This window comes from Nuphar pumila, chromosome 2, assembly GCF_984573655.1.
Source record: "Nuphar pumila chromosome 2, dmNupPumi1.hap1.1, whole genome shotgun sequence".
NCBI lineage: Eukaryota > Viridiplantae > Streptophyta > Magnoliopsida > Nymphaeales > Nymphaeaceae > Nuphar > Nuphar pumila.
The window spans coordinates 43,384,463-43,409,761 of record NC_143250.1 but is presented as its reverse complement, the minus strand read 5'-3'; the positions used below and the strand labels follow the sequence as shown (position 1 = coordinate 43,409,761).

Below are 25,299 nucleotides of genomic sequence, written 5' to 3'. Positions count from 1 at the left end.
GGTTGATGAAATGAATGTATTAAATCTGTGATGCGACCCTGGTCCTTGGGAGGTTTTCCGCAATTGTTTAAATTCTTTATTTTTTATATTTTTCGAAGGTCAGTTTATGGTTGTTACAAAGTTGGTCTCAGAGCATAAAATAAGATTATTTGAGTAGTCAGAACCACCACCGTACAGGTCGTAAACTTGTACTCCAGAAGCAGTCTCTACGACACTGGTAAGAGCTATCTTGTAAAATTTGTTTCCTTACTGTTTTAAAATTTGGAAATTTCTATTTTTGACTGTATGGATAATTATATTTAAATCAATGTGTGATGATTTAAATTGTATGCTTAATATGATTGTGTTGTTGTATTGTGATCAATCCTAAGGGGGTAGGCTTGATTTAGGGGTGTAAAGTTTACTGATAAATTTTGGTTGAATTTTTATAGATATATAGTCATGGGCATACTAACACTCCCGCGAGCTAGCAGGAGCAGAGGGACTTCTTGACGAATGCCCTCAACAGTCTGGCTGAGACTGTGACTACTCATCCAGGCGCAGCCTGCGCAACCCATGACGTGTATATACCCTACATCAGTTGTGACAATGAATACTGGTGCAATGACTTATGAGAAGTTCCTAAAGTTGGATCCGCCAAATTTATCTGGGAAGACCGACCCTAAAGCCGTTGAGAGCTGGGTTGGGGAGACCGATGGCGCATTTTGTGTCCTACATGTGCCTAAGGATCGATAGACCGAATTTGGCACGTACCGTCTGAAGGGCGATGCCAAGAAGTGGTGGGACACCTTGTGCAAGGTGAAGTATGCAGCAATTGAGACTATCCCCTGGGAGAACTTTCGAGAGGAGTTCCTTGAGGCATACTTTCCCTCTTTCGTCAGGGAAAGGATGCAACAACACTTTCTCGAACTAACGCAGGGGAACATGAGTTTGTTGGACTACACCACCAAATTCAGGAGCATGGAGCGGTACTGTCCCAACCTTTTCGCTGATGATAAGGCTAGGGCAGCCAAGTACGTGTGTGGTCTCAAGGACGGGCTACGAGTTCGTGTGATGACTAGTCATCCTACGATGTTTAGCGATGCTAATGAGTCAGCTTCCATCCTAAATGAGGAATGTGAGCGATTCAAGGGAGGGCAGTCGAAGAATGGTGGTAACGACAATGGTGAAGCTCGGAAGAAGCCACCTGCGGGCGGCAAGACGTAGGGAATGAAGAATAAGCGACAGAAGACCCAGCAGGGAAACCACTAGAGTTGTCCTCAATAGAAACAACAACAGGGGAAGGCACAATTGATATGCAGGAGATGCAACAAGAGCCATCCTATCGGCCATTGTCCTCTCTTCAAGGAGGTATGTTATTAGTGTAACAAGCCAGTAATCCAAGGCAGGCAACAACAACAACAACAAACATAGTAGCAACAAAGACCTTAGCAGCAGTAAGCGCAGAGGAAGACTAATGGACGAGTGTACGCTGCCACGACTACGGAGCATAACGACCAGACCTATCTGATCGAAGGTATTATCGTTGAAGGCACTTCGGGATGAGCTGATGAGTAAGGCCCATAGGTCGAAGTATTCCGTTCATTGCGATAGTACCAAGATGTTTAAGGACCTTCAGAGGACATATTGGTGGAATGGGATGAAACAAGACGTTGCGGAGTTTGTGTCCCGATGTCTTACTTGCTAGCAATTTAAGATCGAGCATCAAAGACCTGGTGGACTACTGCAGCCTTTGGACATCCCTGAGTGAAAGTGGGACAACATATCGATGGATTTTATCGTGGGTTTGCTGAGTCAGCATGATGCCATCTGGGTTATAGTTGACAGATTGACGAAAAGTGCCCATTTTCTGCCTATCAGGGTGAGTCAGAGTTTGAAGAGCCTCGCAGATTTGTATATTGATGAGATTGTTCGACTTCACGGGGTATCACTTTCTATTGTGTCAGATCCAGATCTTTGCTTCACGTTTTGTTTCTGGCGCTAGTTGTAAAAGGCCTTGGGTACCAAGTTGAAGTTCAGTACGACTTTTCACCCATGGACTGACCGACCGACAGAGCGTACAATCCAGACTCTCGTAGACATGCTTAGAGAATGCACACTAGATTGAGCAGGGGAGTGGGACAGACATGTGAAACATGCAGAGTTTTCATATAATAACAGTTACCATGTCAGTATTTGTATGACCCTGTATGAAGCTCTGTATGGTAGACCATGCAGATCTCCGGTGTGTTGGGATGAGGTTGGAGTGAGAGCAGTAGAGTCTCCGGAGGCGATCTAGCACTATTCAGACCAGGTGCGGATGATTCGTCAGTTCCATTTGAATTAGACTTTAAACTAGTCAAGATCCAACTAGATCTTCACTAGTTGGTATCTCTAACGGCTACAATTAGAGCCGTTGGACTAGCTCCAACAACTCTCTATAAGAGCCCTTATGAGCTCTTCTCTCCCACTCTCTCCTTGTGGATAAATAAGGGTGATCCCCTCTCCCTTGTAACAATGCTTTTTAAGCATTTCATGTGAATGAAATAAAGTTTATTATTTTATCTTTTGAGTTCTTTCATTTATGCCCTTTTGTGGGTTATGATTGTAGTGTCTTCAATAGACACCTATTACAAACTTTTGTGCTTTCGTGGAAGACCCTCATTTCCTTACATGGTATCAGAGCTCGGAAGCTTCTAGATCTTGGAAGAGTTACCACCTCGTTATTTGTGCCTCCCTAGCAAAAATTGATTCATCTCATTGATCACGGTTCAAGTGCTTTTTATGTCATCATAGTTGAAGAAAGAAGACCTTTGGAGGATTGTTGGCTACACAAAGATCATGATTGTGCTCTTGTCCTCTTCTTTTTTCTTTTCTCATATTTTTCTTTTTCTTTTTTTCTTTATCTCATCACTTCTCTCTCTTCTTCACCCTTGTAAAAATGGATGACAATGATAAAGTCAGCATCATGCTCGTAAAATTAAATGATACCAATTATGTAACGTGGGCTCATGAAGCATCACATTTGGGGAAAAGGGTTGTGAAGAATAGTAGATGGTTTCGATTCAGAACCAAAACTAATTCTCACAAAAATTGAAAATGAGAAAGAGGTGCCTCTCACGGAAAGAGAGAGAAATAAAGTATTTGTCACTTATGAGAAAAAGTGGAAAGAATGGAGGATGGGGCATGCCAAAATCATGTCTTGGCTAATTAATAGTGTAAACATAAAAAAATGCTCTAGTCTTGCCAAATTCGAGCATGCCAATAAGGCTTGGGAGTACCTTAGAAATATGTATTCCCTTAAAGACATTGCATATGTGTGTAATTTGCAAAATAAAGTTCGGACTTTAACTCAAAACGACAAAAGTATTAGAGAATATTATAATGAGTTGTCCGAACTTTGGAAAGAGTTGGCTCGTTTTAAGCCAAAGTGACATTGTCCCGAAGATATCGAGCTTCGCCAAAAATAACTTGATATGGAACATTTTTACCAATTTATAATGGTTTGAGGCCGAAATTTGAAACAACCAAATTGGCTCTTTTACATAGAGGAAAAGTTCCCTCTATTGTTGACACTATTAAGGAACTAACTACGGAAGAAAATGAGCTAAAAAAGTATACTCCAAATAATGAAGAAGATTCTGTTCTAGCTGTATTTAGAACGAAAAATTATATGCGCAATTATAGGCTGCCTCATTTTGGTAGACAAAATAATGATTATGACAAGAAACATCATTTGTCACCATTGTCATCCACTATAGGCCTCAATGTCCTAAATTGAAGAGGAGAAAAGAAAAAAAAGTTGCATCCATTGGTTCATCATAAGAATCATAAGATCAAACCTATCAAGATACACCCGTGTCTATGACACAATTAATGGAAATTCTTCAACCACTTATCAAAGGAGCATCTTCCTTAAGTGAAGTCTGAACCGAAGCAGTTGTCTCATCCTTCTCAGATCTCGGTAACTTTCCTTGGCTCCTTAACTCTGTTGCTTCTTTTCACATGATCCCAAATAACAATAGTTGGCCTGAATGTCTTTACAATAACTAAAGTGTGTCAAGTGTTTTCACAGCTGACGGTACATCTCTTGAAATCAAAGGAATAAGAAATTTTGAAAATCTTCAAAACTTCAAAAAATTATTTATTCCAAAAGTTAGATATATTCTCAAACTAAATCTAAACCTTTTATCTGTCTCTTAAATATCTGATTATGGGTGTAACACCTTCTTCTCTTCTCATGGTTGTTGGGTATAGGATCGTCAGTCAAGGAAGTTTATTGGAGAAGGTCATAGAGAAGGACTCTACTATATGGTTTTTTTGGAGTTACCTAAGATTGCCTTTTGTTATAATGTTGGATTTGGATCTATGACATAAAGGACTTGGCCATCCTCATATATTTAAAATCCAACAAATTTTGTAATTCTGAATATTTTGCTTGTAAAGGTTGTATTTTTAGTAAAATGAAAAGCTAGAACTTTTGTTTCATCTAAACCACTTGAGTTGATATATTCGGATGTTTGGGGTCGTGCACCGGTCATATCAAAAGGCGGATATTCATATTATGTAATTTTTGTTGATGACTTCTCTAGACATACTTGGATCTACTTTTTTAAACATAAATCAGAGGTCTTTTCGCATTTTCAAACATTTTACAAAATGACTAAAAATAAATTTCAAAATGATATTTTCATTTTTCGCACTGATTCATGGGGAGAATTTTTGTCAAAAGAATTTAAAGATTATCTCAATTTACATGGCTTCACATATCAAAATCATGTCCACACACACCACAAAAAAATGGTTTGGCCGAACGAAAACACCGACACATTATGAAAACCACTAGGACTTTATTGATAGCAAACCAAATTCCAAAAGAGTTTTGGGCAGAAATAACCCTAACTGCTACCTATCTCATTAATTGAATGCTATCTTCTTCTTTGAAAAATATAACTCAAATTGAAAAACTTGTCAAATTATCTCCTTATTACTCTAGATTAAGAGTTTTTGGATGCAAATGTTTTGTCTTCACCAACAAAAGTGATAAACTCTCCCCCCGTGTCATTCCTTGTGCCTTTTTAGGTTATGCAGATAATAAAAAAGGCTATAGGTATTTTGATTTTAAAAATGAAAAATTGTATGTATCAAGAAATGTATCCTTAGAAAAAGAAGGTTTTTTTATTTTGAAAAGATCAAGGAAGTAGCCGAATATTCCTTTTTGATAGTTTTGACTTCGAAATCTAATGAATGTGACCATGAATACGACCTAGACGATGGTCAAGGTACTGTTGATTATGAACATAATGTTACTAATGAAGAGCAAACCCATAGGGACACTAGTTTACAAATACTCATGACGTAGAGAATCCAATCTTTCATGTGCATTAGAAAAATATTCTGAAGCATAAACCAGAAGGTCATCCTGATTCTCTAAACCTCCTGGTAAATTTGTGTCCGAATTTTTTTCACCTACATATAAGGCATTTATTGCATTAATACACTTTATCCTGTACTCAAGCAAAAAACAATATAGAATGGGTAGAAGCCATGAAAGCAAAATTAGAAGCATTAGAAAGGGCTAACACTTGGACTATTCAAGATATTCCATAAGAAAAGAAACCTATAGGCTTTAGGTGGGTTTATAAAATCAAAACCAAGAGTGACGGAACTTTTGAAAAATATAAAGCCAGATTAGTGGCCAAGGGGTATTCCCAAGAGTGACATCGATTACGAAGAAACTTTTGCTCAAGTTGCCCGAATGACCACAGTTAGGATACTGATAGCCTTAGCCTCTATTAGAAAATGACTCATATTTCAAATGGATATCAAAAATGCTTTTCTCAATTAAAACCTAGTTGAAGAAGTTTATATGGAAGCACCACCTGGCATAAGTATTCCTAAGGGTAAGACCCTTCGTTTAGAAAAGGCTCTTTATGGTCTTAAACAGGCACCAAAAGCCTGATATAACAGGTTTAGTCATGTTATGCTTGATATTGGATTCAGAACTTGCGACTGATACTGCTTTGTTTATTAAGATTTCGGATGCAGGGATTCTTCTTCTTCTTCTTTATGTGGATGACATGATCATCACTAGAGGAGGCAAAAACATTAAAAAGCTTCTTAAAAATTATTTTGAAATGACTCATTTAGGTTTATTGAGATATTTTTTAGGAATTAAAGTTGCTTATTCCCCTCGAAGTTATTTATTATCTCAATCTAAGTTTGCTTTTGATATTGTTTCTAGGTCTGGAATTAAAGTTGATAAGAGAGTGGATACTCCAGAAGTTGTTAACACCAAAATGAAAATCGATAATGGAAAAGCTTTTGATATCTGACTCCTTACAAACAACTTATTGGTGTACTTTCCTATCTTTCCATTACTAGACCTGATATAGCATATGTTGTACACACAGCTAGTCAGTTTCAATACGCTCTTACTTTTGTTCACATGGGAGCAGTTTTGCGTATTGTTAGATACATTAAGTCCTTCCTTTCACGAGGTCTCTTCTTGTCTGCTTCATCTTCATTAGATTTAATTGCTTATACTGATGCTGACTGGGGAGGTGATCCCAATAACAAACACTCAACCACTGGTTTTTGTGTTTTCTTAAGTGAATCCTTGATTTCGTGGTGGTGCAAAAAGCAACATAAGGTCTCTTTTTCGTCCACCAAAGCTGAATACCACGTCATGACCACCACAATAATGGACGTAGTTTGACTCAGAATACTGCTATCTGACATGGGAGTTGAAGTGACAAAAGCTTCACACATATGCTGTGACAATAAAAGTGCGATTTATATTGCCATCAACCGATCATTTCATGAACGTACCAAACATACTGAAATTGACTGTCACTATGTCAGAGAGGAGTATCTACATGGAACTATTGATATGCCATATGTTACATTAGAATATCAATTAATGAATTTCTTCACCAAACCTCTCTCTTCTCTTATATATCATTTTCTCTTAAACAAACTTTCGCTCATTATACCGTAAGTTTGATGGGGAGTGTTAAAAATATAAATGTCACTATATATAATATAATAATGTAATATATGTAATATTTTATATTTATTTTCTTTTCTTTTTTTATTTTTATTTTTGTCTAGTTCTATTTGAACTAGACTTTAAACTAGTCAAGATCCAACTAGATCTTCACTAGTTGGTATTAGCCGTTGGAGCTAGCTCCAACAGCTACAATTAGAGCCGTTGGACTAGCTCCAATGACTCTCTATAAGAGCCCTTATGAGCTCTTCTCTCCAACTCTCTCCTTGTGTATAAATAGGGGTGATCCCCTCTCCTTTGTAAAAATGTTTTTTAAGCATTTCATGTGAATAAAATAAAGTTTATTATTTTATCTTTTGAGTTCTTTCATTTATGCCCTTTTGTGGGTTATAATTGTAGTGTTTTCAATAGACACCTATTACAAGCTTTGGTGCTTTCGTGGAAGACCCTCATTTCCTTACCATTAGTAATTGTACATTTCATGAACGCACTAAATATATCGAAATGGATTGTCACTATGTACGAGAGGAGTATTTACATCGCAATATTGATTTTCCTTATGTTACATCAAAGTACTAGTTGACAAATTTCTTCACCAAACCTCTCATTGCTTTTAGATTTCACTTCTTTTTAGGCAAACTTTTGGTCATTCTATTGTAAGTTTGAGGGGAAATGTTAAATTGTATATACATAAAATGTATATATATATATATATAAATAAATAATATATATGTATCTATATATGCATACCAATGTATGTATATGTATTATATACATATTATATATGTATATATATATTTATTGTAAATATTTTCCTTTTCTTTTCTTTTTTTTGTTCTTTTTGACTAGTCAACATAAAGTTGACTAGTTTGACTAGCCATTGGAACTAGTCCAATGGCTACAAATAGAGTCATTGGACTAGCTCCATCGTCTCTTTTTGTCTCTCTATGATGTATATAAAAAGGGGTGAAACCCCTCATTTTATGTAATGCTTCTTGCATTTTGGGTTATTAATAAAATCTGTATTTTTTATATTTTGAGCCTTCTTGTGTGTGCCCTTTGTGGATTTTGTGAGTGTGCCCTTAGTGGCTACTTTTGTGGTTGTCCATTTGGATCTTTTGTGGACACTTTGTTCTTAATTGAAGGCTCTTGATTCATTACAATTACATGGTATTTTATCTGCTTTTCAGATTACTCCAGTATTACAGGGAACTTATCACACACAAGGACCAGTGGATGAATTAGACCTTGCTATTGGGAAATGTAAGGTGAGCTTTCTCACTCATGTTAGGATGCTGCCACATTGATCCTTTTATTTGGACTGATCCTAATCTGAATTATATTACTTGTGGCTTGAGGGTGGTGCTATTAAAAAATTTACTTGATACTGGATCAGATATTTTTGTTGTAGCCAATCTAATATATGTTCTTGCATTTGTATCATGGCCTCGCCTGTATGATAGCTTTCTATGGTGTCATTTATGTCTATTTTTTCTCATTTTTGCCTGTTGTCTTCAGTAAGTTAAAAAACCCCATCAAACTTCATATTTCCTGACCCAAAATGTACATCTAAATAAATATATGCATTAATTAAGATAATAATCAGAGTTATATAATTGCCTTCAAAATCTGGATCGATTAGTTTCTCCTTGAAATCAGCTAGAACAGTCAGCCAAATGTATCATTTCAAGGATTCATATGGTAGAACATCTGTGTCTTATCATTTCTCACATGATTAACCTTTTTAGTATCTGATTTGTTTTAATATTGTGGTTAGGCCTGCAGGACTAAACATACAGTTTATTCTCCTTGTTGAGATTAAAGAGTTTTTAAGTTTAAGGTTTCTTAAAAGTAGGTTATTTGATATTTCTTGTTTAATGAGGGACTCGTATGTAATTTTTATATTTGGCCTCTCTCTATTTAACATAGAGATTAGCCCTAATCAAAGTTAACGATTTTTCTTATTTCACAGCCGTCTCTCTCTTTCTCTCTGCCTAGGTTCCTGTGCATCTCATCCAAACTTCTACATGGTATCAGAGCGGTAGATCTCGAGAGCGTGATCGATCATGATCGATCTACACCAACAAAAAAAAAGTTGGAACCAGGTGTGCTCATTTTTTTTTTTGCATAGATCTGATAACAGATCTGGTGTCTGACTAAGGTCATGACCCAGATTTGTCATCAGATCTAAGGGACACGGTGACTACGTGTCTTCAGGATCGGGATATGGTAGAGTTGAATGGTGCGCAGGAGAAACAAAAGTTTGTTTTGTGGAAGTAAAGAAAACCTATTGATAAGCAGCAGTGTTGGATCTGGATGTGAAAGGTGTTCTCTTGCCGTAACCTCTGTGTTGTGAATTTTTTTTAAGCTGTCGTGATTTCTGTGTCTAGGAGCAGCTGCCGTGATTTCTGTGTTTGGGAGCAGCTGCCGTGATTTCTGTGTCTGGGAGCAGCTGCCGTAATTTTTTTTTGTGTATGCTCATATTATCTTTGGTTGTGAATTTGGATGCTGAGTTCGACATGGTTCTATTCTTCTCAGATCTCATTTCCTGTGCTGTTTTTTTTGTAGTCGTGAACCTGGATGCCGAGTTCGACGTGGTTCAGTTTTTTTTCCAGATCTCATTGCTTGATCTGATCTGATATCTGTTTTGGGTTAAATAACCCTGTGTAGTTGTGAAAGAAGCTGTCGTATGAGGGTGAAATACATTGTTTTTCTTTGTTGACGTGATTTTATCCCTGATGTGGGTTGAACAACTTTGGGTGCTCGTGGAAATTGACTGACACAAGATTATGAAATATGTTGCTCCTTTGTTAGTTGGCTTGTGGTTGATGAACATTAAATTTTTTTAATCATAAGTGATTAAGAGCGTAAATCTGTTTCCTTTTGCAGCAGTATTAACATCAAATATCTCATTCCCTGTTAAGTATTATTCATTATGGGTGATGTTTCGAAATTTGATTCCAAAAATGAGAATATTGGGGAATATAAGGCATTTGCAAACCCCTTTGCGTATGGTTCTTCTTTGAGATTGAATGAAACTAACTATGCCAGGTGGTTCAGAACGTTTATGATGTCGGTATCTGGACATCGTAGAAAACATATTTTGTTGGAAAATGAACCAAATGAAAAGGTGGGAAAATATATTACTTGGGACGAAGATAATGACATTGTTATGACATGGATCATGAATAGTGTCGAACCTCATATTGCAGATGGTCTAATTTACTATAATACAACCAAACAGATGTGGGACAATCTTCGAGATACGTACTCACAAGAGACTAATGTGAGTCGTATCTTGCAAGTCGAACAGGAAATATATAATTTACAACAGGGAGATCAGACCTTGGCCCAGTACTATGCCTCCGTCAAAGCTGCGCTTGAAAGACTCAATGCTCACAACCCTCTTTGTTGTTCGAAACACAAGGATCATTAAGAACAGACTATGGTTGCTCGGTTTCTCACTGGTTTATCTTCCGAATTCTCTGTTGCAAAAATCCAAATGCTGACTGGATCCGATGTACCTACTCTTGCTAATGCATACAATCGTCTGAGTAGACTTTCGATCTCTCTTCCACAATCTCATCCTGTGTCCCAGTCATCTGCCCTCGCTGTCTCATCTGGTTATGGGCATGGAAATATTCAGAATATCAGAGGACGAGGTCGCGGCAGAGGAAAACTTCAATGTACATTCTGTGGAAAATCTGGACATTTAGAAGATCGCTGCTGGGATAAGCATGGCCGACCTTCTTTTTCTTCATCAAAGTCAAATGCTCCAAAAGCAAATGTTACTACACTAGAGGTAACAAATACACATGAGAATACCTCTGCAAGTGACAGTATCACCCTCAGTCGAGCAGAATATGAAGAGCTGATAGCTCTTCTCCCTTTGAACTCCTCCTCTCCTGTAGCTGGTGTTGCCTACTCAACAGGGAATGATAGTAAGTGGATTATTGTCTCTGGTGCATCCAGACATTTGTGTGAAAATTCGTTGTTCTTTTCAGATCTAAAGGATATTAATGTTCATCGAGGAGTCTCATTAGCCGATGGGAGTTCCTCACCAGTTGTTGGTCTGGGAAATGTTTCTATATCCTCCTCCTTACAGTTGAAAAATGTTTTGCATGCTCCAAATTTTCCTCAAAGTTTACTCTTTATTAGTTGTCTTACTAAAGAACTAAACTGTAGAGTGATATTTGATCCGATGGGTTGTCATTTTCAGGATTTATTGACGGGGAAGAAGATTGGTGGAGGCTATGAAGAAAATGGAGTCTACTACCTACATCATCTAGTGGGTAATGTTTATGCTGCAGTGGACCACTACTCCAGTCCTGTTCAGTGGCATCGTCGTCTTGGTCATCCTTTATTGTCAAAGCTTCGTTATGTCTTTCCTCAAATTCCTTCTACTACATCATTACAGTGTGAAGCATGTCAGTTGGGCAAGCATCATCGAAGTTCATTTCATTCGAGTCAGAGTCAGTCTAGTCATAAAGTTTTTGAACTTCTTCATTCAGATGTATGGGGTCCTAGTAAAATTCCTACTAGGACTCAGTGTTTCTAAGTTGTCGTGGGTGTTCTTAATAAAAGAAAGATCTGAAGTTCCAAGTATTATCAAATCCTTAATTCTTGAAATAAAAACTCAGTTTGAATCTGTTGTCAAGATTGTTCACACTGATAATGCTCTTGAGTTTAAATCAAAAGTCCTATTACAATTTTACCAAGATCATAACATCCAACCCCAAACTACCTGTGCCTATTCATCTCAGCAAAATGGTGTGGCTGAGCGAAAACACAGACACCTACTTGATGTTGCACGGACCCTTATGATACAATCCAATGTTCCTGCGGTATATTGGGGTGATGCGATTATCACTGCTTGTTATCTGATCAATCGCATGCCTTCATCTTCTGTGGGAGATCAAATTCCATTACATATCCTAGAACCTAATGCCCCACTCTTCTCTTTCTCTCCTAAAATATTTGGATGTGTTTGCTTTGTACACAAACTTGGCCTTGACCGTGATAAACTAGCTGCTCAAGCTACAAAATGCATATTTATAGGTTATCCAAAAAATAAAAAAGGATATCGATGTTATGATCCAATTTTTCGCTGAGAGTATGTCAGTGCGGATGTATCTTTCTTGGAATCCATTCCATATTACTCTAGTACTGGTTCTCAGATGCAAGTTGATCCAGCTGAGTTTTTTCCATTACCTATACCTCATTTTCCTTTGGAGTCTGTGCCCTCATTACCGAACCAAACTTCATCTTCTTCACGATTTAATAATCCTCCATTGGTATATGTGCGTAGAGCTCCACCTCCTCCGGTGCCTTCATCTTCTTCTTCTCCTGAGGTAAGTACTACTGACAACAGTGATCTTCATGATGATGATAATAGGGCAATCGCTCTACGAAAGGGGACTCGACAATGTACCTTATATCCCATATCTCATTTTGTGTCCGATGTTAGAATTGAAAATCAGATGAAAACCTTTATTTCAGCCTTATCTGCTGAAACTATTCCTCTGAACTATTAACAGGCAGAGCTAGATAACAGGTGGAACCTGACTATGCAAGAAGAAATGAAAGCTTTATTGTCTCAGCAGACATGGGATCTAGTTGATTCCCCAAGGGATGCTGACATTGATGGATGCAAATGGGTATATACAATCAAGTACAAATCAGATGGTTCTATTGAAAGGTACAAGGCCAGACTAGTAGCAAAAGGGTATACTCAGACCTATGGTATTGATTTCTTTGAAACCTTTTCTCCTGTTGCACGGATGGGCACCATTCGTCTTGTTCTCTCAGTAGTTGTTCATCATGGTTGGAGTTTGTGTCAATTAGATGTGAAAAATGCATTTCTATATGGGGATCTATCTGAGACAGTTTACATGCAACAACCTTCTGGCTTCAAGGTTGAGGGGGAGTGTCAGAAGGTGTGTAGATTGAGAAAGACAATATATGGCTTGAAACAAAGTCCGCGTGCATGGTTTCAAAAGTTGTTTGAAGTGATGTTGAGTTTTGACTTTAATAGGTCAGCGACAGACCATACATTATTTATTAAGAAAACCAACTCAGGCATAGTTGTTATGGTGGTATATGTGGATGACATCATTCTTACAGGAGATGATGTGAAAGATATTGAAGCCACAAAGGCTCATCTTCAAAAACACTTTGTTACAAAAGACCTTGGCTCACTTAGATATTTTCTGGGTATAGAAGTTGCAAGGAGTCGTGAAGGGATGGTTTTCTCCCAACGGAAGTATGTTTTTGACTTATTAAAGGAAACTGGAATGCTGGGAGCTAATCCAGCTAATATCCCCATGGACTATAAAGTTCAGTTGTTTGAAGAAGGGTCGAAACCCGTTGACAGCAAAAGCTATCGCTCACTAGTAGGGAAGCTACTATATGTAACTGTGACCAGGCCGGATATTGCTTTAGCAGTAAGCAAAGTTAGCCAATTTATGGACAAACCAACTGAGGTACACTGAAATGCAACTATAATGATTCTCAGGTATTTAAAATCCTCTCCTGGAAAAGGGTTATTATTCAAGAAAGGTGGAACTCTGGATATAGTGGCTTACTCTGATGCTGACTATGCAGGATCTGTAGTGGATAGAAAATCTACCACAAGATTCTGTGTGTTTTTGGGAGATAACCTAATTTCATGGAGAAGTAAGAAGCAAAATATGGTTGCTAGGTCTAGTGCAGAATCAGAATATAGGGCTATGGCCCAAACAACTGCTGAATTAATGTGGGTTCATACGGTTCTGAATGATCTTCAGGTGAAGGTTTCCTCTCCTATGACCATGATGTGTGATAACAAGGCCACCACATATATAGCGAACAATCCTGTCTTTCATGAGAGGACAAAGCATATTGAGGTTGATTGCCACTATGTAAGAGATATGGTTCAAGCTGGTCATATCACTACCAAATATCTAAAGTCTAAGGACCAAGTTGCAGATATGTTTACAAAGCCTCTTGCTAGACCAAATTTTGCAAAATGCTGTGACAAGCTGAGCATGATCGATATCTATGCTCCAGCTTGAGGGGGAGTGTTGAGATTAAAGAGTTTTTAAGTTTAAGGTTTCTTAAAAGTAGGTTATTTGATATTTCTTGTTTAATGAGGGACTCATATGTAATTTTTATATTTGGGCTCTCTCTATTTAACATAGAGATTAGCCCTAATCAAAGTTAACGAGTTTTCTTATTTCACAGCCGTCTCTCTCTCTCTCTCTGCCTAGGTTCCTGTGCATCTCATCGAAACTTCTACACTCCTTACATCACTTCAGTTTGTCATGAGTTAGCTTAATCATATTACATTTTTGCTTCATAGTTACTGTGCTTCCCAGATGCCTGTTTTCTGAATGCAAAACTTGGAGTTTTTAAGACACCCAACCACTACCACTTTATATAAAAGGATGTAATTTTTATAATTACAATTAGTGGATGCAATGTTCTGTTTACACAACATATGGCTAGTAGTAAATCAATAAATGACATAATTATTGCAAAGAAATGTCAGCTGAACTTGTTCTACTGTTTGCGTGCCTAAACTTTACATGGACCTGGAGACTGCTTTTGGCTGGTAGCTTAATGTAGGAACATAAAATGACTTCTTCAGAACCACTTTCTATTTTCTGTTGGCTATGTTATCTCATGCAATGGCTCTTGAAAGATTCGTTAGGGACAAAATCCTTTCTACTTTATCATTCAAAGTTATTCTTTTAGTGGAATTTATATCAAGCTTAACAGTGTTGAAGTGCTACAATTTTACTGTGCTTGATTATTCATATTATGCAGGAAGCACCTGCTGTTGACAACATTATTCTATACGAGGACATTCATTTGAGAACTGAATTTGGAATTTCTGAGTCATGTGTAGCACCATGTTCATCCTGCACAGGTAGCCCTTGTCAGGCTGCATCAGATGTTGAGTTAAAAGCCGAGGACGAGATGTCAAACGAAAGTGGCTGGAGAAAAGTGGTCAAGCGAAGTTCTTTTGGTAGTGCTGAGTCACATCTCACCAAAAGCAGCGTGTGTGATGATCGACCACAAACAAGTGACATGAGTAACTTGGTTAGTGCTTGTTCAAGTCATGACTCCTTTTCTGAAAATGTGGATAGTAAAGGAACTGTAAGAGCGTGTGGTACTTCGAGCTCTTATTTATATGATGAAAGTAAGCTGCTGATGGCTGAGGAACATGTTGATGATAATCATGATGGTGGCTGTTCAAAAAGTGGGGTAGTTCTTCGAGTTCATGCTGTGTGTGAGTTGGTTAATGGCAGTTGTCATCATGACTCATCAAATGCGAGGCAGACAAAAAGTCGCTCTGCTTCCATGCCAGATCCTGATCAGAAAAGAAAGAGTACCTTTGAATCTGGTGGAAGTTCACATAAACGAGTCATTAACAGGTCTTTGAAAAGTCTAGGAGGTGTGGATTCAGTCAATACTAGTAAAGATGCTAAAACACTGACAAAGGCTCTATGCAGGGGAGCCAGTGGGAAGGATCAGTCTCTTTCTAATACGGTTTCTGACTCCAACTCTGCACAGTCTAACATCACATCTCATACATGTACTGGAACTGTCTCTTCTGAATGTCATGAACAAGTATTGAATAGTCATGATGAGATATCACATCTGTCTGAGAGTAAAGAAATAAAGATTCTTCCTTGTGATCATAAGGGTGATTTAAGGGCATGCAATGAGACAAATACTTTTGAAGAAGGATGCACATATGTGGGGAAAAGGGATGGTTCATCAACAGTTTCCACAAGTGCCATACCAAAGTCTTCTGATGGTTCAGATGGGATGAGTTTATTGTGCTCGCCACCAACTAACAGTCCTTGTATTGCATCGCTTGATGTTGTTGATGTTCCTAGAAAGCAGGATGTAAATGCAAATTTATCTGATTGTTTTCTTAATAAGAGTTCAGGTGTTGAGCCTGTAGATGTAGTAGGTTCAAAGTCCCTTTCCATAAAAGAAATTTGTATGGAAAATGCTTCTTCTGGGCAAAAATCTATGTCTTGTTCCAGGAGTATGGATGCGGTCATTTCTTCTGGCTGCATGGAATTGGAAGAAATCTCAAAGTTGCATGGCAGAGGAGAACCTGTGGAACCTTCTTTAACATTTCCAGTGATAAAAAGTGGCACAAATGGAACAAATTCGGCCATCAAAGATTCATCCAAAATGCTATTGGAATCTGAAGGTCCCTCAGCTGCTGTTATCCAGAGGATCCCACCCTTTGGTGGAGAGACAAAGATCTATTCATGCATGGAAACCGAACACAACAAGGTTCCTCTCCCTGCAGGTATTCCAATTGCTGATTCTGACCTGAGTGATATTGCTACCCTGTCGTCTGAGCTTGTACAGAAATCATTGTCTGCCAATGATCAACTTGAGAAAAACACTGGCTCATCGGGTGCATCTGAGAAGCAAGAACTGCAGTCCGAGAGTGAACATGCTGAATCTGATTTGGTTGAGGATGATGTAAGTAGCAACCCTTTCACAATGTTACTTTCATTTGGACACAAGGTGATTTTCTCTTTTTTGCATAAGTATTAATGCCAGGAAGCTATACTGCTCATTTCAACTGTGGATCTTTCTATGCTGTCGAGTTTAGAATCTAATGAACAAGTATTCTTACAACTGGATCATGATATCCATCTACTTTTAGTCTAATTTATTAAAAATGAATCTTCTGAGATGATAAACTGAAGCAAGATCCATTTCAGCCTGTAACATTCAAGAAAACAGCTTGTGTTCATATTTGCAATGGGAATGATTTTTATTTGTCCAACACCTTTCTTGAGTGTATATTCAAAGGAAATAATTTCTAAACAGTTTCAGCAACTTCAAACTTTTTTAAACTGATTTTGTAATCAAGATCCGTCCTTTTTGTATTCCAATCCACATTTGCTTTTCCTTTCTAGTTTAAACTTTTATGGAAATTGTACATCCTATTCTTTTTAATATCCTTGTGATTCTTTGAAGTGTTCACTTGTGTAGATCCATTTGCTGATATGTGGCAATCAGAGTGAAGCTATATACTGTCCTTTCTGAAATTAGATGTGAAGTGGAACCATGGTTCATTTTTTTAAACTTGTTTGTTTGTGCATGAGAATAGCAGCTCTCCATGTGAGAGAAGTGAATTCCAATTCTATGCACTAGCTCTTATAGTGGTACATGCATTTTTTACCCTCCATTGACAAAGTTTGATAGTGATTTTAATGTAGAAGAATCCTTAGACCCAGAAGTACTTTCTTCTCTCCTGAGTTTCTTTTACTCTGCTTGTAAAAGTATTATAGTATAGTCTAAATTGTTATACATTTCTGCATCTCTTGTCTGCTGATTTTAAATTGGCAGGCCATCTGTTGATCTTTTCAGTTGGATATGAAAGCAGGTAAAAGTTTGTGATATTTGTGGCGATGCTGGTCGAGAAGAACTGCTTGCTGTTTGTAGCAAATGTAATGATGGTGCAGAGCATACGTAAGATCTTTGTTTACTTTTTTTGTTGTTCTTGTTGTCTATTTTGAACTTTTTGTTTCTCTTTTTATATTAACTAACAGAACCTGCTTGCTCTAAATCAGTTACTGCATGCAAGTAATGCTGGATAAAGTTCCAGAAGGTGAATGGCTTTGTGAAGGATGCAAGTCTAAGGAGAATGCTGAAAGCCAAAAATCTGAGAAATCTGAAAACCCATTTGCAGCTTCAAAGCTGTCATGCTTAAATGAGAAAAATAAAATTTCTAAAGGCAGCTCCATTTATGAGGGTTTATCTAAGTTGGATCTTAAGATACCAGATTCGGAGGCAAGCAAAGCCACAGAACTTGTCTCAGCCCCATCAATTTCTGCCAAGAGACAGATGGATGATTCAGAAGTCGTCTCTGCAGCCAAAAAACAAGCTTCTGAGATGACAGCCAGTGGATCACCACGTGTAACCAGCCCTGGCAGGAAAAGTTTATTTTTGAGAGAGGGTTCTTTCAAAAACTTAAACAAACCCATGGTAAAGCCCACCCCTCCATTACCCTTATGTGGTGGACAGTCTTCGAATAATTATGAGGTTTGCCCCTCATTCACAACGTCCAGCCCTAACTCAAGGATGCAATCTAGACTGCAGTCACCTCGCAGTAAGTTCACACTGCTTAGCAACATGCCCCATAAATTCTCTCATTTTAGTGAAAGCGGAAATGCTTCACCCAGTGCTTCTTCTACTTTGGCTTCAAAGGCTCCTGCAGTATCCAAGGATTCAGATAGGGATTCTTCACCAAAAATAACTAATTCACAGGGCATAAAGCCAAACAATGGCAAAGAAGGATCTGTCAGAATGATCAGCAAGTCTGCATCATTTAAATCTAACCCCAGCATGAGCAGCTTAAATGGGGATGATTTAAAATTGAAATCACAATTTCAAAATCTATTGCATGATGGAGACTCAAAAGACTTGAAGCAATTGAAAGAAGGGTCCAATCTGATTTCAAGGAGGAATTCTGTTAAGTTTGATCCTTCCATCAATGGTTCAACACGAGCAACCAGTATTGGGAACCTCTCTTTTCCAAAGTTGGACACTAAGGCTCTGCAATTTAATACCAAGACAATAGCTTCCGCTGATGCAACAGTGGCACCTAAGAAAGGTATAGCAAAACCAACACCTTATCGTAAAGTTTTTTAATGTTCTTCTTCCATTACCGTATTTTTCACATGCTATTTACATGTCTGCTGAACTCTGGCTGTGTTTTTTGTGCACAATAGGGAATGGTGGCAGGAAGAGGCTGTCATGCTGTCATGGTGAAAGTGTAGCACCAGTAAGCAATCAGTCAGATAAAAAGACTGCAAAACTTGAGGACATATTAAAACCCTTGAAGGGCATAGCTGTTGATGCATCATTGCAGGGATTGAAAAATACAATGGCTTCTGGTAAATTCTGAACCACACAACCCAGCCCCCACCTCCTCACCCCCTTCTTCTTCTTCTTCTGCTGCTGCTGCTGCTCGTTCTTTTTTGTTCTGTCTACCTGGATTTCGTTTGCTTTGTTCTCAGTTATCATTCTGTTTCTCTTCTGCAGCTGGAAATGGTGATAGAAGGAAACTTTCCGCAGATTTTGAAACTAGTACCGTGTGTAGTCAACCGCAGATGCAAGCATCATCATCTTTAGATGATACCTCGAGTGTGGTCAGTTCTGCTGGACACAAAATGACTGAACAGAGTCTGCATCAAGCTGGTTCAAAGGAAGATAGTCCAGTTAGTTCTATTATGCCTGATAAATCATACTCAAATGGTGTTCACATGCTGCAGTACAGGGAATCCAACAACCTGGAAGCAAGGTCCAAGGAACCTTCCTCTTTTGCCCGTTCCAGGAATTTTTCAGCTAATGGTCGAAAAATCCGATGCTTCAAGTGTAATGAGGTTGGCCATATTGCACAGTTCTGCTCAAATAGGGGTAATGATGCTAGCGTTAGTACGCCTGCTTCTGCCAGTATGTCTACCATAAAAAGTTCTAGAGAAGTAACAGGCAAAGGCAAATGGATTCATATTGTGGAGAGTGTTTTATCCCATCAAATTAGCATCTTTGAAAATGGCAGACTGGCTATCCATTCAAATGATGTAGCCCTGCCTACTAATGATCAGAATAGTGAACTGGCTCCTAAAAGCTCAACACCATTAGCTGTTGGAGTAGCTTCTGATGTCAATATGAGTACCAGTGCAGGCTGTGGTGGTGCTTCATTGCTGGAGAAGACAGTTGATGTTCAAGAGACACTAACAAGATATGTTACTGATGGTAATAGAACTCCTCTAGTTTGGATAAAAAATGAACTTGTATTGTTGCATCAAATCTCTTGGATTACTTCAATGCCTAGTGACTTGTCTGACATCCCTATCTTCCAGATGGAAACAAACCAGAGTCATGCTTGAGAGAAAGGCCTCCTACAATAAGCTCAGCCATTCCAAAACATGATTACATATGGCAGTATGATTCATTCTCTTTGCTTCACGGTTCCAACTTATGGTTGATTTTGACTATTCCTAGTTTCTCAGATTGTTCTACTGAACTGGTGGTATTCATCTGCAGAGGTGGTTTTGAGGTTCGGAGAGGTGGGAGGCTTTCCGATATTTGTGATGGAATTCAAGCACATTTGTCCACATGTGCATCACCAAAAGTTCTTGAAGCAGCCAACAGATTTCCTTCTAAAGTGCAGCTGGAAGAAATATCTCGATTGCGTTCGTGGCCTGTGCAATTTCAGGCCAAATATCCAACAGAAGACAGCATTGCTCTCTACTTTTTTGCTAAAGATGTTGTGAGGTTTGTACAGAATTTTTCATGCTAGCTTATAGGCTTATAGGATGTAAGAGGCATCCATAGGTGAACTTTTATTGTCTATGCTTAGAGATCTGCTTTGTCTTTTTCATGCGACAGTTATGAAAGAGACTACAAGAAGTTGTTGGAAAACATGCTGAGGAATGATTTGTCTCTGAAAGCTAATTTTGATGGGGCCGAACTTCTGATATTTGCATCAAATCAGCTGCCTGACAAATCACAGCGTAATAACTTGTTTACAGTTTTTGGTTAACTTAGCGCTTCTCAGATGTACTTTAGGAAAGATCTCTGATGAAAGTTCTTGTTGTTTCTGTTCTGGCTGTTGTCCCTGTGAAATTTATTGGAATAGTTGTTTGATTTTATTAAATAATGGGATAGGGTATTTTTGCAGGCTGGAACAGGTTATTCTTCCTTTGGGGGGTATTCCGAGAACGAAAAGTTGGTTGTGCAGACACAGTGACTGGATTCCCAAGGAAAGTTTCTAGAGTTGGCATAGATACAGAATCATCATGCCAAGAGTTTTCTGCAAATGTGATAGCCAAAACTTCAGTTTCAGCATTGCCTCATGCGCAATTGGACAAGGACTTATCCTCTTCTGACAGAAAGTCAGGAGCTTTTGAAGCAGCTAAGGTTGGTGCCTCAGAGAATTTGTTATCATCAGCACCTCAACAGAGCGGTTGTAGGAACTTCCAAACCAAAGTTCATAAGTTGTCAAGCTCTTGTAAATCTAATCGGTCCACACCAGATATTGTACTACCATTGAAGAAGCAGTCTGCAAGTCTGGCTTCTGACGTCAATCCCCTGGCAAAAAGTCATCGGATGGACTTTCAGACCTCTACAAATCCATCATCTGGGGTTCACGAGAGCAGTGCGCAAACACACACTGACATGAAAAGCAATGACATTTCTATGGTAAGTCTCTCCACCTTTGATCATTGATGTCAATTTGATGTGAGTGATGATGATGCTTCTTACTCTGCATGGTTAAATATGATACTTCGAACTGGCAGTTATGTGTACCTTTTTACATGAAATCATCATCATTGTTGTATGACGTTGCAGTTGCTGCATGTGTTTTGTTGAGTATTGCTATGTTCATCAACTGGTCTTGCAATATATGTTTTACCCATCATCAAGTGCGTCTGCCCAAGATATCATGACCTATATGATGAATGCCAACATGCCACACTAACTATATGTTTTTTAGAGATGATATGTCAAATGCTTCTTTGATGGACTTTTTTTGCATATTCTGGACTTTGGTTTTTTGGGTTATTAGTACCATATAAAACAATGCCTTTTTGCTCTTTTCCCCCCACCCTCTTTGTTGGTTTATAGACTCTGTGCTGTCACCTGGGTATGGGTGCGGGTATGGAGGGCATGACATGGCAATTCCAAAATGTGGGCATGGGGACACGAATATATATATATATATATATATATATATAGGAAAATGAAAAGCTACCCACTAAAAAACATGCCAAACCTACCCAATGGAAAAATTTTGGTATTTTTTTTCAAAATTCTGACCGGACAGATGTGTTCAGCATGATTGATTTACTAGAAATCGACACTTGGATCATGAATTTTGGATAGAAAAAATGGTATTTAAAGCCTCAAAAATTTATGAAAATTGTACGCCGTTGATTTTTGAAACTTATAAAAACATATCCATTCATCGGAATCAAATGCTCCAAGAACTGATTTCTATAAAAACAAGCATATAGATCACATCTGTACAGTCGGAATTTTGAAAAAAATACCAAAACTCCAATAAAACGTATGGTGGGTAGGTTTGGCATGTTATATATATATAATACTGAAAATATAATTATAAATTATAAATTGAATACAAACTTGTATGTACAGAGGGTAAAATGGCGTATATATATTATACTGAAAATATAATTATAAATTATAAATTGAATACAAACTTGTATGTAGGAAGGGTAAAATGGCATGTCCAGGTGTCAACGCATGTCAACACGGAGATACGCGTGTCAACACGGGTACAGAGGAAAAAATGACGTGTCCAGGTACCATAGATTCTGTGTTTGTCCAATGTGCTTTTTTCATTTATGTCTGCCTGCATATTGGCTTTCCGTATGTTTGATGCTGGATGTGCCCATTGATTTTCATGGAAGAATGCATTATTTTGTTTCTTTCAATAGGATAACATCTACACTGGCTTCTTGCTTTCCGTTATAGCTTATATGTTGTCGACTTGTCATTGTGCTTGCAGAAAGAAGTATACAGAGACTCAGGGAGCATGAAAGGAATGGAACCACCTTGCACTCAACCCAGTGGGACACAAAATACCAACAATGGTAATTTGCCAACGGTGTCAGACAGACAAGAGGCTTTCTCTGGTTCTTCAAAAGATGCCAAACTCATGTTCTGCAACCAGGACCAAGAGAAATTGATAAAGGAAAAACAGAGCATTGTTTCTAATGGCAATAGTGAATGTTCCAAAAAGCCGGCCAGCAGCGAAAAAAAGAAAGATCTGATTTTGGTTGATTTAGGTGATGTCAGAACTGTGGTGCCTATTAAGGAAGAAAATGGTGCCAGGCCTGGGATGGTTCCCATTAAGGAAGAAAACAATGCCTTGGATTTGAGGTCCAACTGCAAGCGCCCATATTCTCATTCTTCACTGAAAACATTTCTAGCTGTCAATGAAACAAAGGAAGAAGCATCTGATTGTGGATCTTTAAATGGGGAGCAAGATTACAAGAGACTGAAGACAAGCAAGATACTAAATTTCGGTGATCGTATTTCCCACGGAACTTACAAGCTCTGTGATCTGAACTTCAGTTTTTCGGATAATCAAGATACAAAGGTAGACTGCTTTTGTGATGATAGGGAGATAGCAGAGTCGTCCAGAACTACAGAAAGAAGCTTTTTTTCAGTGGATTTTGGGCATGCTCGAGATTGTAAAGCAAGCAGCTCCAGTCCCAGGCCAGGATTTACAAGTGATGGCTTGGGACCAGACATCCCAGACCTCGAACTTTCACTGGGTGCTGGAACAAGATCACAAAAGAAGGGCTTGCTACCATTGTTTGATCGTTTGCTTGGCAATAGAAGCAGTGAAGGCAACCATCCAGATGCAAGAGTAGACAATGGAGATGATGATGTTACATCATCTCTCTCGCTCTCGCTTTCTTTCCCTGTGTCTGTGAGGGAGAGTTCAGGAAAACCAGGATCAAAATCAGAAAGAGCTTTTGCCCAACAGGTCCCATGTTAACATCTCGTTATTGCTCTTTGGAGGTTGCACAGATTCATAATCTGGCCCTGTACATTTTCACCAATATGGTTATACTTGTTCATCACTAGGCTGTTTCTTTCCATGTCTACAAGAGACTGCCCCAAATCACTTTTTCTTTTCCTTCTTTTCTTATTCTTTTTCTGTTTCTTTACCTTCTCAGTCGCAAGGACCACAGAGTCACGGCTTCTGTAGATAAGAGAAAAGAGCGGGCTGTGGATTGAAACAAAGAGGGTCTCTCAGGATCATTAGCTTCTGTTAGTCCTGAACGTCACTTCTTTGTGTTTTACATAATCTGATTAGTGTATAAAAGTATTGTGGAAGTCTGCTTTTTACCAGGACTAATTGTGTCACTGGAAGATGTTTGTGGCTTGAACATGATCATGGCAAAAGATGCATCTATGCTTACAATTTTCGGTGGGTCATCACCCTTTGCCTGCAGATTTGAATTGGTGCATGTAGTGCAAATTTGTCATGGCTACGTTGATTCTAAAACATGAATCCCATGTACATGACCATGTGAGCATTCCCTTAACCATTCCAAAAGAGAGATCCTGGTCCAACCTGGACACTTAGTGAAGTCCAACAATTTCTAAGCTTTAATTTATTCTGGTAGGGCCAACTTGTGTATGTCACCAAATTGACAGGATGCCACAAGTTTGAAACCCACGGATGGCGTCCCTTGTCACAAGGTCTAAGCTGGGTGTACTCCCCGGCTGGCAGGGGGACCTCAGGGGTTTTACCAACCAGAGGCCAGCTAATGTGCAGTCGGTGAGAGAGGAGGGGGGGGGGGGGTTATCCTGTCCCAATCTTAGTCAGATTTGATTTTACAGTAGGCATATCCTACCGAAATAAAACAAAATCTATTGGTTAGAAATGCATTTATAATTAATTTGGTGACAACTTGTCACCTTCTTTCTGAATCTAACATGATTTTTCTTCTCCCCCAAAAAAAAGAAAACGAAATGTATGTATAATTTGGTGCCTGACTCTGATTCACGGTAAGGCATTGGTCAGATCTTGCGGGCTTGAATCAGTCTGCTTGGTCTTGTCTAAGGTTACCAGGAAGGAAAACCGGAACGAGAAACATGTTGGGAAACAGGAAATGAGAATTTCTAAAGTTCATGTGAAATTGAAAGTGAAAATGTCGACAACATGGATGAAGAATATTATAAGTTTAACTTTTTTACTGATATTATGATAAATAATAAGGATTAATACAAAAATTTCATAAAATATATGATTACAATGATTACAACTAAAATAAGTAATTAAAATTTTAAATAACACATATATCTCAACTTTTCATTGAAAAAAAAAACTTTTCATTGAAAGCAGTGTTACTATCACCAGTGCGCCGCTTCTGTCATAAGACAGATTTATGATTCATTTTTTTGCTGATGCACCTGAGCAATAGCAACAAGATCACCTAGACCCAATGGTTGTTGTACAGTCTTGAGTTGATCCTCTATAAGATGCCTTTTGTTGCATATATCCCCCAGATCATTCTTAATCCATCTTTTAAGATGCTTTTTAACCTTGTCCAACTTAGGAACCAACCTGAACATGGGAACGCCTTTCACAGGAATGGACCAGGCCTTTTCTACAATGGACCTACATGACTCCCAATAAGTCCACATTTTAAAGAACTTAAACTGACTTTTGAAATGATGCTGATTTCCAGTGTCTAAAAGTATCCCTATATGATCAGACACTACTTTGGGAATGAATTCAA

General features: G+C 38.4%; 1 protein-coding gene across 3 annotated transcripts in view; it reads left to right on the top strand.

The window, feature by feature from the left end:
- LOC149845359 (uncharacterized) overlaps positions 1-23,631 on the top strand; it is a 30,826-nt gene extending 7,195 nt beyond the window's left edge. The window contains exons 2-12 of one of the 3 annotated variants that reach the window (XM_089995716.1): positions 8,179-8,256; positions 14,795-16,480; positions 17,394-17,479; positions 17,581-18,623; positions 18,742-18,906; positions 19,055-19,768; positions 19,876-19,957; positions 20,060-20,290; positions 20,405-20,529; positions 20,697-21,217; positions 22,548-23,631. In XM_089995716.1, coding sequence (XP_089851842.1) covers positions 8,179-8,256; positions 14,795-16,480; positions 17,394-17,479; positions 17,581-18,623; positions 18,742-18,906; positions 19,055-19,768; positions 19,876-19,957; positions 20,060-20,290; positions 20,405-20,529; positions 20,697-21,217; positions 22,548-23,546 — 5,730 coding nt within the window. In that variant the 3' untranslated portion in view covers positions 23,547-23,631. Of the gene's footprint in view, positions 1-8,178; positions 8,257-14,794; positions 16,481-17,393; positions 17,480-17,580; positions 18,624-18,741; positions 18,907-19,054; positions 19,769-19,875; positions 19,958-20,059; positions 20,291-20,404; positions 20,530-20,696; positions 21,218-22,547 lie in introns of those variants that run through there. The other 2 variants (XM_089995719.1, XM_089995717.1) reach the window with 2 other exon arrangements.
- The last annotated feature ends 1,668 nt before the right edge of the window (positions 23,632-25,299 follow it).